The 14529-nt window shown below is 44.1% G+C and overlaps 1 protein-coding gene across 2 annotated transcripts in view; it reads right to left on the bottom strand.

Moving 5' to 3' along the window:
- Positions 1 to 12544: 12544 nt before the first annotated feature.
- Positions 12545 to 14529, bottom strand: part of LOC138783139 (paramyosin-like) — a 52625-nt gene continuing 50640 nt past the window's right edge. For both annotated transcript variants that reach the window (XM_069957433.1, XM_069957432.1), the window contains one exon: positions 12545 to 12800. In XM_069957433.1, coding sequence (XP_069813534.1) covers positions 12618 to 12800 — 183 coding nt within the window. In that variant the 3' untranslated portion in view covers positions 12545 to 12617. The remainder of the gene's footprint in view (positions 12801 to 14529) is intronic.

Genomic DNA, 14529 nt, shown 5'->3' with positions numbered 1-14529 from the left:
GTGAAATGGATTGGGAGATAATAATAAAGCATTTTGCTTAGGGTGACCTGGGTTCCTCCACCATACCAGCAGGTTAGTATGCCTCGACCGCGTGATAGATTCCCTTTAATACACAACAAAGTTTTCTCAGTATCAATGGATAAGAGATATTATCGGGGATCCTGGGTGACGGTGTGAGAAGTGAATGAAAGAATATGGTATTGTCCTGTGCTTCTGGCTGTGAGCTTTGGCTGAAGAAGTAATCCTAACATAGTGACTGTATTAATCTCCATTTACCATGTAAATTAATCTCCATCTCCGTCCTGCCCTCTCTGTTACCTGTAGTGCCGATCACTTCCTTCTTTGGTTAATCTCCATCTCAGTTTGCCAATGTACATTAACAGGTCCACATGGAAACCAGTCACAACATAGATTTCTTTTTTTTTTGTATGCAAAGCCTATTGTTAGTGATGTAATAGTTAACTAGAGATTTATACCAAACAGCCGTAATAGTTAACTAGAGATTTATACCGAACAGCCGAACGTTCAAAAACATGCATTTTCAATGGAAGGAGAGCGGTATGCCACAGCCGGAACAAATGTTGAAATCCAACATGCCCAAGCCCTAGGAGGTCACCATACACCTTAGACCAGTGATTTTCAACCAGTGTGCCGTGGCACACTAGTGTGCCGCGACACATGGTCGGGTGTGCCGCGGGGAAAGTTCCCCAAACTATGGTGCCCCTGTGAAACAGGAGAAAACAATGGGGGAGAGAAACCTGGGGATGGGGGAGAAACAGGGGAGAGAAACATGGGGATGGGGGAGAGAAACAGCGGAGAGAAGTTTGGTGGAGAGAAGTATGGTGGAGAGAAGCACAGGAGAGAAGCATGGGGGAGAAAAACAGGAGAAGCAGGGGGAGAAGTATGGTGGAGAGAAGCACAGGAGAGAAGCAGGGGGGAGAAGTATGGTGGAGAGAAGTAGGGGGGAGAAGTATGGTGGAGAGAAGCAGGGGGGGAGAAGTAGGGGGGAGAAGTATGGTGGAGAGAAGCACAGGAGAGAAGTAGGGGGGAGAAGTATAGTGGAGAGAAGCACAGGAGAGAAGTAGGGGGGAGAAGTATGGTGGAGAGAAGCACAGGGGGGGGGGGAAGAAAACAGGCCCAGGTTTCACACTGAGTGAGTATAAATACATTTAGAATCTATATTATTAACTATATGTATAATATGTACTGTTTTAGTGCCATTTTGGTTGGTGGTGTGCCCTGGGATTTTTTAAGTATAAAAAGTGTGCCGCGGCTCAAAAAAGGTTGAAAATCACTGCCTTAGACAGTCGTATGGGCAGTTGTATATATCAGGTACCTTGCCTAGGGTTTCTACTTTAACAGATTCATGGAGTCGCGTCACAGAGGGAAAGGGGTTTCTTCACACTGGGGGCCAGTACGCCTGCCTCCAGTGCTCCAGGGGCAGGCTTGTTGGAAGGTGGTCTCCTTGACTGGAGATCCCTCTTAGCTTGGTTGTTCCTTCTTGGAGGAAGGTCTGGCTAGTTCACTGATGTTGAGAAACGTGATGGTGTCTCCGCAGTATTTTTGCATATTTGATTTTCCAGGGGGCAATGTTCCTAGATTCACTGATGTTGAGAAACACGTGATGGTGTCTTTGCTGTTTTCGGTGGATCTCCCTGAGGTCAACCATCATTCTCTTGATTGCACTTACTAGGCATTGCTCCCACTAGCCCGAATCCTACTCCACACTGATAAGGGACAAATACCCCGAAAAACAGCTGTCTGTGGATGGATGCCTTGCTGAGGTATTTCGCTAGTCTTGTCATTTCTTTTATTTTGGCTTGTTGGATGGTGGTTTTCTACACTGGAGACCCCCTTGGCTTGGTTGTTCCTTACCGGAGAAAGGTCTGGCTAGCTCACTAACGTTGAGATACATGTGATGTTGTCTCCGCAGTATTTTTGCATATTTGATGCTTGGGAACAGATCAGGAACCAGGTGGCGGTTAAAAAAAAAAAGGACTGCGCCATCAGTCACCCCTTTAGGGTAAACAACATAGTTCAAATAGTCCCACTGTCTAATGTGTACTGGGGCAATCAGACAACCCCTGAATATATGTAAGAAAAAATGCAGACCTTGTCTTCCTTGAATACTCTTGAATACATCCAAACAAGCAAAATTGACAGTCAAATTATCTTATCATTTGTTCTGCTCACGGTCTATGCCATTGCTGGCTGCGGTAGTCATGTGACATGACATTTTAACACTTCACTCCCTGGTGTTCTATACAGAGGACAGGACCAGGTGATGCAGTGGATTGTGGTATTGGAGACTGACTCTATAGTTCAAAGGTTTTTTACTTTCTTATAGTAGGTGTAGTAAGCGTAAAATCACATACAGTAGTAAGTTCCGCGACAGTCCTATACATCTGAATGGGCCTTACAGAAGTCCACCAGAATTTTAATTTGTTGAAATTTTAAAGATTAGAATTATACATAGAGTGGGTACTGTGCCATCTATACGTAGCCACAAAAACACAGTACATATAAGTGGGACACACTTTTCTCTGCCGTCACATAAAACAATGAAGCGTGACTGGTTAACAGGGGACAGTTTTGTCTACTAGTGCAAGAGGTCAGACTATAAAACATAAAGCAGATGGTGAATAGCAGCTCTCGGTAGCAGTGGTCTTCCAATGGATGATATGTCATGTTGGCCATCCTTTGCCTTTATAAGTATGTGTATTTTCGAAGAACACTTCTACTATATAAAGATTTTAAATATCATGTACCACAATTTCTCTGCAAAGATGACAGAGCCACATTGCTCGCCTTCAGCCGCACGGATGATTATGGATAAGAGCGCATTTGGCGGCCTAATAGCGATGAACTCCCAATAGGCATATATTGGGTTGGAACACATATGGATCATCCGAATGAAGAAAATCAGAAGAAATGCATTTGTGGGATCTCAAATGGACAAACAACTCTCTATCTGTTCGGGCATCTCGGAAGGATATACGCAAATGGAGGGACAGCACAAAAGGCAGAAACGCGGGGCAGCTGCTTGCATTATAAAATATGATAGAAAAATGAATCCTCGTCTTTGTTAGAATAATGTGCAGCAATCAGAATGCTCATCAGGGGGAAACGCAGAGCGCATTACCATAAGGGGATGAGGTCATATACAATCTGTAGATGAGGATCGCAGATCATAATCAGCGTGTATTGGTAGTTTTTGTTTGGATGCCAAGCAAATTGACGAAACCACATAAATGACTTGAAGAATTTTCCATCCCGGCAGCCACTTCCCTATTCCTCTCTGCAGGGAGATGGCTGCCGGCGTGTGAGAGCAAAATACAGTATAAGTGCCCTGGATGTAAAGCAGAAGCAAAATTACAACAGGGAACCTTCTGGCAAATGTGTATTCCTCCAATCTTTGTTATATGGAAGAAAAATATAATATAGGAATTTTTATTTTTCTTTATAGGGAATCAGAGCCAAATTATTCAAAGGGAATGTACCATCAGGTACATTCACTTTAAATGTTACCCATGTATAGAACGGCGCGGGGAAGCCGGTGCCACTGTCCTTTTTTTTTTTTTTTTAAAAAAGGACCGCGGCACTGGCTTCCCCGCACCGGCACCGTTCTATACATGGGCCATACTTAAAGAGGATGTACCATCAGGTACACTCTCTTTAAAATCACAAAAGAAACGAACGGCACCGACACAGGGAAGCTGGGGTCGCGGTCCTTTTTTTGAACCGCAGCCCCGTTCCTGCATACCCCCAGTGGGAGGAAACCCCCGCCCCTCCATGACGCGGCTCTATTGATTCTAATGAAGCCGCGTCATGGAGGGGCAGGGTTTTTCTCCCAATGGGGGTGGGCTGGCCTGCCTCCAGTGCTTCAGCCCCGTCCCGTTAACAATGAATAGAGCGGCACCATACGCGGAAACTGGGCCGCGGTTAAAAGAAAGGACTGCAGCACCGGCTTCCCCGTGCGGTGCCGTTCCATTCATGTGTGATTTTAAAGTGTACCTGATGGTACATTCGCTTTAAATCAAGTTTTATGCTATGTAAATATTATTTAGGACTTTTTAGTGATGTTTTTCTAATCGTCCTTTGTGTTATCTGACTTTAATATCATCCTGAACTCTTGCAGTTGTCAGTCTGGGCACTAAGCCTAATAATAGGCTGACATTTTCTGTTCCGTAGAGATCCCTTTTAACAGTCTCTTCTTTACCATCACAAATTATACTGAAAAGTGATGCCAGTACATCAATGAGAGGACGCCTGACCAGCGGTCTCCTAGCTCGATAGGCAGGGCCTAAAAGGGGCCCTACCTCTTCTTCTAGAATATTTGCATACTGCACTTATATAGGTTGGTTATGGACAGTCATCAGCTGTAAAATAATTTTGCACAAAAAACTGTGTCCACTGCGCATGTCATTCTTTCTCCAATTATTCTGCTAGCAAGACTCATTGGGACTACTTCTTTATCTTTTTTAGTCAATTATTCTGTATATACATGAATATTTAGTACATAGATGAGACAGGATCAGGCTATTCACAATGGGTAATGGTCCGAACTGACAATGAACCAAGCACAGAAAGTACCTACAAAAAGTTTCCCTAGAATTCAACAGGGTCTGTTCTAGTCTATTGTGGCTATGTCCATGGGGCTTGCTATGAATCTCTAAATGATTGAAAGCAGCTCAAGTGAGATGACTGCCCCACAATGATATAAGTGACATTAAAAAATCACAATCAGAAAATGGAAACAGATTAGACAAAAACGTGTTTCAGTATCTGAGTCAGGATAAAGAAAAAATCTAGATAATACATTGTACTAAGCAATGCCTTGTGCACAATCATGGGCTGGACCCAAACTGTTCCAACAAAGTTGAAGGCAACAGTTGTTCTCAATGTCTTGGTATGCTGGAACATTGAAGCGGTTATCTGGCCAGGACCCCTTTGCGGAATGCCTGGGGAAGGGGTGAGTGAATAAAATAACATACACTTACCTTTCTGGCTTCCTTGCTGCTGCCTATACTCCGCTTCCCTGCTCCCTGTTGTGTTGACACTACGTGACGTAGCAGGCCCGCTCAGCCGTTCATCAGAGGCGGGACACTGGGTGCCTCCCTAGGCATTGCCCGAAAAGGGGTCCTGGCCGGACAAGCCCTTTAGGATTTTGCTTCACTGGAACTAAGGGCCTATGCCAACTTATGAAAACAACCCCATTACATTATCCCTCCTCTTCCTTAGGGTATGTCCACACGGAGCAAAAGCGGCGGAACTCTCCGCTGCGGAATCCCACCTGCCTCAGTGTGACAGTGTTTTTCTATGGGGCTCGCGTGCCTCCGGTTCCGTCGCTTTCCGCTCAAAGAATTAACATGTCAATTCTATAAGTGCAGAGAGCAGAGGCGTGCAAGCCCTCCCTTAAAGGAACAGTGTCACACTGAGGCAGGCGGGATTCCGAGGCAGAGAGATCCGACGCTTTTGCTCCGTGTGAACTGGCCCTTACTGCTGGTAATGTTCTCCTAACATTCACCAACACATTGTCAATGACAATACCTATAGAACACCAGCCAGGGTAGCATATAGTGACACCACTCACAAGGTGTAAGGAGAGATGAAGAATTATCACCAGTAAAAGCAATGATTACAACAGGTGGTTAATGATCTGAAGTCAGCTTATGCTTGTGCTTCATGGTGTTTTATTTTATATGCTTCATAACTGTAACCTGTAATAATAACTTCATAGCACCATCATTAAGTTTTAATAATTCTGCAGTCTTTCCTCACAATGAATAACTACAACCTAATGACATGATATTACATTCATCTACAGGACATTATGCAGACACTAACCCTGCCCTCTTTAATTAGTATTAATCATCGTTAATTACCCAAGACCAGCAAGAAGACTAATTAAAAGCAATGCATTTCTATTAAGTATAAGGAATAAGCATGCGACAGATGGGAGTAGTGACCGACCTTCACACTCCTGCCACCTCTCACCAGTCACAAGCCGCCACTTTCACAATTTCCTTCATTAGCATTGGAGCAATCAATAATCCGCAGCTAGAACACTAAGAAGTTAATTACTGAAATCCTAAATCTTTATCCCTGACAGGACTATAGACTCGCAGTTGGATGACTCCAATATATCTATAATACAGTGAAGATTGGCTAAGACACGAGTGAACAGGTAACCCCTGGGGGTCTACACCTCCACGGCAGATTTTGGCATTAATCATTGCAAAGCTTTTACAGACAGACCTGAAGATCAAATCCATACTATATGCTTAAAATTATTTAGGTCATGTTCACACAAAGTATTTCTTTTAAATTAGCACTGCCAGTAAAAAATTGACAATTTTTTCAAGCCATTTTTTAAAAATGAAAATCAGCTGATTTTATTTTTTCTTTACGGCTGAAAATACATGCATTCAAATCTGCAGTGTATCCGCCCTGTGGGCACGTACCTTAGGCTATGTTCACACTAAGTATTTTTTCGTAAAACTATGGCCGTTGTTGCACAACAACTGACACGTCAGCGGCCGCAAAAAACCCTGTCAGTGCACACTATGGGGCGAGCGGCTCGGGACGCACGCTCCATAGTGTGCAGTGGGGAGTTCTGATGAAGGAGTGATGATCTTCGGGATGATCTTTTCAGAGACCGGTCGTTCCGTGACCTGGCCGGGTCATGGAACGGCTGGTCTCTTACTATGTATGAACATAGCCTTAAAGGGTATTTTGGGCAAGGGGTGTTTTTTACAATATAGCTGGGCATGGGCTTTTTTAACATAATAAAGTAAACTTACCTCCCTGGCTCTCACGCTGCAATTGCCACTGCAATCCTGCTGCTCTGTCCCTTATTCGGCTTCTTACGGGTGCTGGGGCGATAACGGTGCAGGCTTGCCCAACCAATCATTGACTGAGCCCAACACTCCATACCCAGCTATATTGTAAAAAACACCGCTTGCCTGGAATATCCATTTAAGATTAATTTAAAAGTATTTTGGAAATATAAAAAAATGATAAAATTTATATGGTTTATTAAAGCATACATGTCATAAAAAAAATAAATGGTCATAGAGACACGTCAAAAGTTGAAGTCTTGGGGGGGATTTATCAAGACCAGCGTGCTTGTTTGTCGGTCTTAAATTTGCCCCCCCCCCCTTTTCCCTAGCCAAATTGACGTGGGAGGCGAAAAATTAACTGTAAAAAGGAGAGAAGAGTGCAGCTGCACCTCACACCTATGGCTGATGCTAAAGCCGCTAAGCTATTTTAAAAACAAACACCAGGAATTGGGTATACAATTTGATCAAACCAATATGCCCCGTGTACCATGTGCAGGTATCCTGGTTTACACGGGTCCCTACACTAACTGTACCGTGTCAGTCAGCGACTGCCTCCCCCGCAAAGTGTGCACATGCTGGGAAGTGAGGCCATGGAATGGCCCTGCAACCCCACTGTCACAGGACCAAACCCAAAATGCCCCACACAGACACTGCCGGCAGAGAAGGCTGCCCCCAAATAACACAAGTATGAATATGGTATTACACTCACCACACTGCTGCAGACAGAATGGGAAAACATGGAGGTACTAACGTGTGAGCACAGGTGTGTTCTGCTAATTTGGGTCACGTTGGTCTTATGAAGGGGAGTGCCAACTGCTGAGAAAGGGAGAATTACAAAAGGCCATATCATGGCCTTCCTTCCCTGCATGTGCACGCTTTGCGGGGGTGGCGGTCACTGACCCACACGGTGTGGAGTTAGCATAGGGACCCGTGTGAACCAGGAGACCTGCACGTTGGTACACGGGGCGATATGGCTTGATCAATTCATATTCCAACATCCTGAAGTTGGTTTTTTAAAATAGGCTTAGCAGCATTAGTATCAGCCATAGGTGTGATGTGCAGCTGCTCCTCTCTCTCCATGTCGGATTTTGTATTTTTCTCCCCTTTCTGGGCAGCTGGCACTCCCCTTTAAAAGACCCATGTGACCTAAGTCAGCAGAGCATATACCTGTGCTCACACGACAGTACCTCCATGTTTTTCCCATTCTGTCTGCAGCAGTTTTTGGTGAGTGTAATACCATATCCATACTTGTGTTGTTTGGGGGCAGCCTTCCTCGCCGGTGGTGCTGGATGGGACTTTTTGGGGGGCACTTTGGGTCTGGTCCTGTGACATGGGGGTTGCAGGGCCATTCCTTTGCCTCCCTTCCCTGCATGTGCAAGCTTTGGGGGGGTGGCGGTCACTGACCGACACAGTGTGGAGTTAGCGTAGGGACCCGTGTGAACCAGGAGACCTGCACGTTGGTACACGGGGCAATATGGCTTGATCTATTCATATTCCAACATCCTGAAGTTGTTTTTTTAAAATAGGCTTAGCAGCATTAGTATCAGCCATAGGTGTGATGTGCAGCTGCTCCTCTCTCTCCATTTCGAACAATTAACAATGTTCTTAGGGTCAGATCTAAATCAACGCTCAATGACACACACAAACGATTTTTCAATCGTTACCTGCAATAAGGACGATTATCGTTTAAACAATATAACAATTTTTCGCAAGATAATCGTCCTGTGTAATAGGGCCCTTATTCCTTTCAACATGGCAACTCAGCTCTCTATAATGATGGAGAGTCATGTTTTTTGCTTTTTTGCTTTTGACATGTGCAACCAACATTCTTCATTCTTAGAATCGTTGCCTTTCCCAAGTGTCGTACCAATATTCCATATTCCAACTTCATAAAAGTAACTCCCAGGATAATCCTCCATTGCTTATACTGTTTGTCTTTGAAGAACAATGTCACCATGGACCCCCTTCCCACCCTCTCCCAAGAAAATACAGTAATGGAATTGTTGGCCACTACATGTGTGAATAATTTCATCCACATGCAGCTGCTCTTCCTTCAGTTCCTTTGCATAGTAGTTACCTATAAACCAAGATGTATTTGAGCAGATGACAGAATCAGGCCAGATCTTTAGGCTGTGTTCACACATCTGCAGAGATTTTCACGAAAACCCCTGTAAAAATTCTGTTAACGTTGTTAAAATTGCAGTAACAACTTCAATTTGTGGCTTTTTACATGTTTCACATAATGCATTCACACATTAAGGGTGCCCGTACACCTTCAGGTTCTGTTACAGTCTTTGACTGTGTGGATGACATAAGGTGAGACGGTATAAAGAACGGGTTTCACTTATCCTCTTTGTTCTGGTATTATTATCAAAAACCTGAACATTCATGGGAAGCCTCCTCAGTGGAACAGGTTAATCGGTGACTGTTTGGTCAACTAGAGATCACCCCCATGGTGGGATCACCCCCAGTAGGATGAAGTATGCAGTTTCCATTGAACGGGAGCTTGAAGGCTGGAGAGTGGTGGAACTCTAATGGCTTGTACAGAGACCTGTATTTCAATATGTTTTGAGGTCCAGTGGTCGGGTGAATGAGCATTCCCATGAACACTTGTTCCTGATCATTGGTCAGTGAAAATGTTACAGTGATCAGTCAACAAGCTAACTCATTTGTCAACTAATCACACCCTTCAGGTGGACCTTAACATCAGTGTTTATTGGCATCGGATTTCCCTGTGTATAAAGGGAATGTGCTGCCAACAAAGAACGATAGGGCCCTATTACTTGGTGAGCTGCTGCCCTATGTAAAACAGTTTGTGAGCCACTCACAGCTCTAAAGGGTCAAAAACAGCTGTGTGTCAGCTATACATTGCCCCGTGTAACAGGGAACGTGCAGCGAAAAAATTATGTAAGCAAAGGGCTGCCCAAAACATCCAGCAACTGTATGTATGACGGCATGTAATGGGTTCTCTATATGACCACTGATCTACAAGATTGGTTCTCGCTTACTTGTTGGCCTATGTAATATGAATAGAGATGAGCGAAGCTGGCGAAAGTTTGGGTTTGCTGCCTCGAGAAGGTGGTTGCAGCCCGAGGACTGCCTGGAAAACATGGATACAGCTATAGGCTGGGTTCAAACTACATATATTTCAGTCAGTATTGTGGTCCTCATATTGCAACCAAAACCAGGAGTGGATTGAAAACACAGAAAGAATCTGTTCACACAATGGTGAAATTGAGTGGATGGCCTCCATTTAATGGCAAATATTTGCTGTTATTTTAAAACAGCTGTTGTATTGAAATAATGGCCGTTATTTACTGTTGTATGGCGGTAATCCACTCAATTTCACCATTGTGTGAACAGAGCCTTTCTGTGTTTTTAATCCACTCCTGGTTTTGGTTGCAATATGAGGACCAAAATACTGACTGAAATATACGTAGTGTGAACCCAGCCATAGGCTGTATCCATGTTTTTCCGGCAGTCCTCAGGCTTTCATCCACCTTCTCTGGGCAGAGGGATTGAAATGCTGATCGTTTGGGTTCATGCGAACCCCAACTAGTGACAGGTTCGCTCATCTCTAAATATGACCCTAAGGGTCCTTGGACCTTCTCCGATATGTGGATAAGAACATCCGCAAATGAGTGCTGCAGTGCCTTTACAATGCACGACTAATTGCTTGGCTGGGCAGCTCAAATGATTGCTAAAACATTTGTGCAACCATTTAAATACATTATTATCAGATGCACATGTACTGAAAACAGAGAGATGTATGGCCAATAATGATGATTTTACTGCCTGCAGAAAAGATGGAATCAGCCAAGGTGCGTGCGCCTGATTGCTCATCAGCTGATTGTTGGCCCTTTATCACGGCCGATTATTTGGTGAATAAGCATTTCAGCACCAGAAGGAAGCCGCCAGGCAAAATCCAGGGTCAGGCGAATGAAGAATATGCCGAAATATAACCTGTGGCCTATAGATCTGCTTTTATGCATTATGACCGCTTAGCATTCCATGTTTTTCTGAGTATAATAAAAAAAAATTTCTTGGAAAATGTAGGTATGTAGTGTAGTCGGCACTGCTGCAGTAACGCTGGGTAAGTTTACTGGACCAGACACAAAGGGGGAGATTTATCAAACATGGTGTAAAGTGAAACTGGCTCAGTTGCCCCTAGCAACCTATCAGATTCCACCTTTCATTTTCTGCGAGGAATGAAAGGTGGAACCTGATTGGTTGCTAGGGGCAACTGAGCCAGTTTCACTTTACACCATGTTTGATAAATCTCCCCCAAAATGCCTGCAATGGAGGTGCTCCGGGAAAGAGGTAAAGAGGCAAACATGTAACAATGAAGATGAAAGACAACCGGGGCGCTCACCGAATCTTCAGGCTTGTTACTCTCTATTCAGCACAACACATCAGAAGGGGTCAGGGAGGACAGGTGGACTTGCGGGCGCGTACACCCTTGGAACAGCGTTTCATGCTCACTGCCACTTTTTCCTGCTTGGACCCCGTGGTGCGATCCATTTTTCAAAATGCTGCCGGTTCCTGCAATCGGTGTCGGTTTCTTCATGTGCACTTAGGCCGTTCTATGCACTGTAGGCAGGCCCAACACCCCCAGTGTAATGATATCCCCTCAGTTACACGGGAGGTAATGCATTGGGGCTACACAATAGAATAAAACACATGTAAAGACCAAAACCAAACAAAAAGAGTACACAATCAATTTATTGATATATGTTAAGTCCAATAAAATGAAAAATGAAATGATGAAAATGATATGATGATGAAGAGATAAAAAGAATAATGTGATATACAAACAATGTTTGAGAGTCTTATTTGTCAAACAATGGCTTAGGTAAATTTCAGGCAAAGCTACAATGAGTAAATGTAGCAAAAACATTACTTTCCATATGGTTTTAAAGGAATCCTTACCAGAGATGAACGCAAGCATGTTCAAGTGCAACCGTTCCGCATTTGAATACAAGTGGCTAAAGAAGTTGGATGCAACCCTAGGGAGTCCAGAAAAACATGGATACTGCCGTATGCCACATTCTCACAACGTATAATTTTATTAAGCAACGGCCGTCGTTGCAAACCTGTTATATAATGACATCAGCCGGTTGCTTTAATTATGTCAGGTCAGTTTTTGCACCCGCTCTTCATTGAATAGTGGCCGCCTAAAATTGACTGTGCAGACTCTGGCCGCACTTTACATTGTCTGCTGTGGTTAATTGTAACGCGGGCACACCTGAATGTGCCTGCATTCCAATTCAAAAGAAATTATGTTCATCTGCAGTATCAGCTGGGGTAAACTTCACACAGCGGCCATTCGGTGACAAGGCTGTGTCACAGAACGCCCGCTGTTATACAGTGTGTAAATGAGGCCATGGGCTGTATCTATGTTTTCCAGGACTCCCTAGGGCTGCATCCAACTTCTTTAGCCACTGCTAATCAAATGTTGACTGATCGGAATTGAGCATGTTTGCGCTCATCCCTAGTGACAACCCCATTAGGTAATGGATTACACATTGTCTTTGTACTTCTCCCTCATATATATAGAATAAGCACTGCCTGACATAAGGAATATAGTTTTGGGCTGCTATCTGAAATGGCACCTACAATTTATCCTCAGAAAATAAAATACCATGTCTATCTAGTGAGATATATTGTGATTGAAAGAATGCAACATGTAAGCAATGTATTCATTTACTATGTATAATACAATCTGAAATCTCTACTCAGGATAAAAGGGTATATAGAAAAAGTGCACTGAAGTGACTAATTCACGCTCATCTCCGCCGCAAGTTTCTCTACATTGTGACTGATGGTGGAGAGCTGCTGCCAGGCCTCTTTGTCAGAAGAGCCATCCAGATCTCTGCGGAGCTTCAGGCTATCCATATCGTAGCACAAGCTGTCCACATGACCCTGCATACGCCAGATTTCATCATTCTTCTCTGCAATCTGAAAAGAATGAAAACATTTGTTTTCTGGTTCAAAGAGCTACTGGTGTGTTCAATGGCCGGGCGATGTAGGGAAGGAAGTTTATTAATGAATTCTGGGAGCCTGGTGGTGGGGTGGAGGACGCACACAGATGGCTTGTGACCTAAACCATGTTAACGTAGCAACAAATATGAAACACATGATGGTTTTCTATGAAGCGGGTCAATAGAACAAAGTCTAACCATGTTTAACTGGTCATGCGCAGTGAGATTTCATGGACCTCCATCCTTGGTGAGACCATCTACAGCAGGGGTAGGGAACCTTTGGCCCTCCAGCTGTTGCAAAACTACAACTCCCATCATGCCTGGACAGCCAAAGCTTTAGCTTTGGTTGTCCAAGCATGATGGGAGTTGTAGTTTTGCAACAGCTGAAGAGCTATGGTTCCCTAGCTCAGATCTACAGCATTACTGGGAAATTCTAAGAAATCTTCTCCTTACTTTAGCCTACCTATCAGGTAAAAGCAAAAAAGCAATGTTCGCCCATTTGTATACAAAACCTAGATTGAGATCTTCAGTAATGTATATATATATGCCAACTGAAATGTAGCAACCAATATCTGGCAGCTGCTACTAAAGCAAACGAATTCATCAAGTGTTGGCCTTTGCGCGCCCACTTCTTAATTTCATGCTGCACCCAATGGAGCGTGCGGCCATTGACAGGTTTTCTGCAACCGCATGTCAGTTTCTTGCGGTGCCGCTAAGGATCCCAGCCAGAGTGTATACTAGGTGTATACACTCCGGCCGGGATTCCATAGAAGGCAGCACTACGTAAGTTACGTAGTAATCAAAAAAAAGGGAATACGTCTATCAAGTTTAAAGGGGTGTACCGCTTAGGTAAAATACATGTTGAATCATCCCCCCTTTTGGAGACTAACAATTCTTTCCATACTTATTATCTTTCAGGCTCCTTCCCCCAGTTCTAAACTGCTGCTTTGTGCTGAAGACACAGAAAAATGTGTGCAAGCTGTTCACTTTGTCTCTGCTTTGAACTCCCTGCTCCCCTATCTCTTCCAAGATGGCTCATGTGAACAGTGTCCCTGGCCGGCTGTCTCTGCACTCCGCACTGCCGGGATTGTTAATCTGAGGTCAAATTGCTGATGACCCAACTGTAGTTAACCCTCCCAGCATTAGAAAGTGCAAAAACTGCCGGCCAGAGACACAGTTTACATGAGCCATCTTGGAGCAGTAGCTTACATCGCTGTACCCTTTTTTCCCCCTATGCATCTAGTTACTTCCTGGTTTCCTCTCTGAACGACCCTGCAGTTGCCATGCAACGGTGCAGACACTTTCCCACAATCCTCCTTGCTTGCAAGTGAAGTGAAAACCTACTGCCAGAATAGGACAGATCATGTGACTGCGATTCAACTAAGCATGAGTGACCCAGCCTAGTGGATGCCTGCAGGCCTTAAAGGACAACTCCAGCGCTAATAAAAAAAAAAACTGAACTAAAGCTCCAGTTGGTGGCTTCATTTTTTCTTCACTTCCTGATTTGGCCTTACCATGATGCACTTTTTCTCCTGTGATGTCTAACTGACTCTGTAGAACTGTTAGATGGCTTACACCTTGCTCAGCCAATGAGAGTCATATGACAAAGGGAGGCTGGCCTAACAGGGCTTAGACCAGTTTGCCTTCTGATAATGTCATTGTCACAAAATGGCTGCCACAGAGCAGCCTGGGGGTCAACAGTCATT

Source organism: Dendropsophus ebraccatus, chromosome 2, assembly GCF_027789765.1.
Source record: "Dendropsophus ebraccatus isolate aDenEbr1 chromosome 2, aDenEbr1.pat, whole genome shotgun sequence".
Taxonomy (NCBI): domain Eukaryota; kingdom Metazoa; phylum Chordata; class Amphibia; order Anura; family Hylidae; genus Dendropsophus; species Dendropsophus ebraccatus.
Note: the sequence above shows the minus strand (reverse complement) of the source record. Positions and strands in the feature narration are given on the sequence as shown.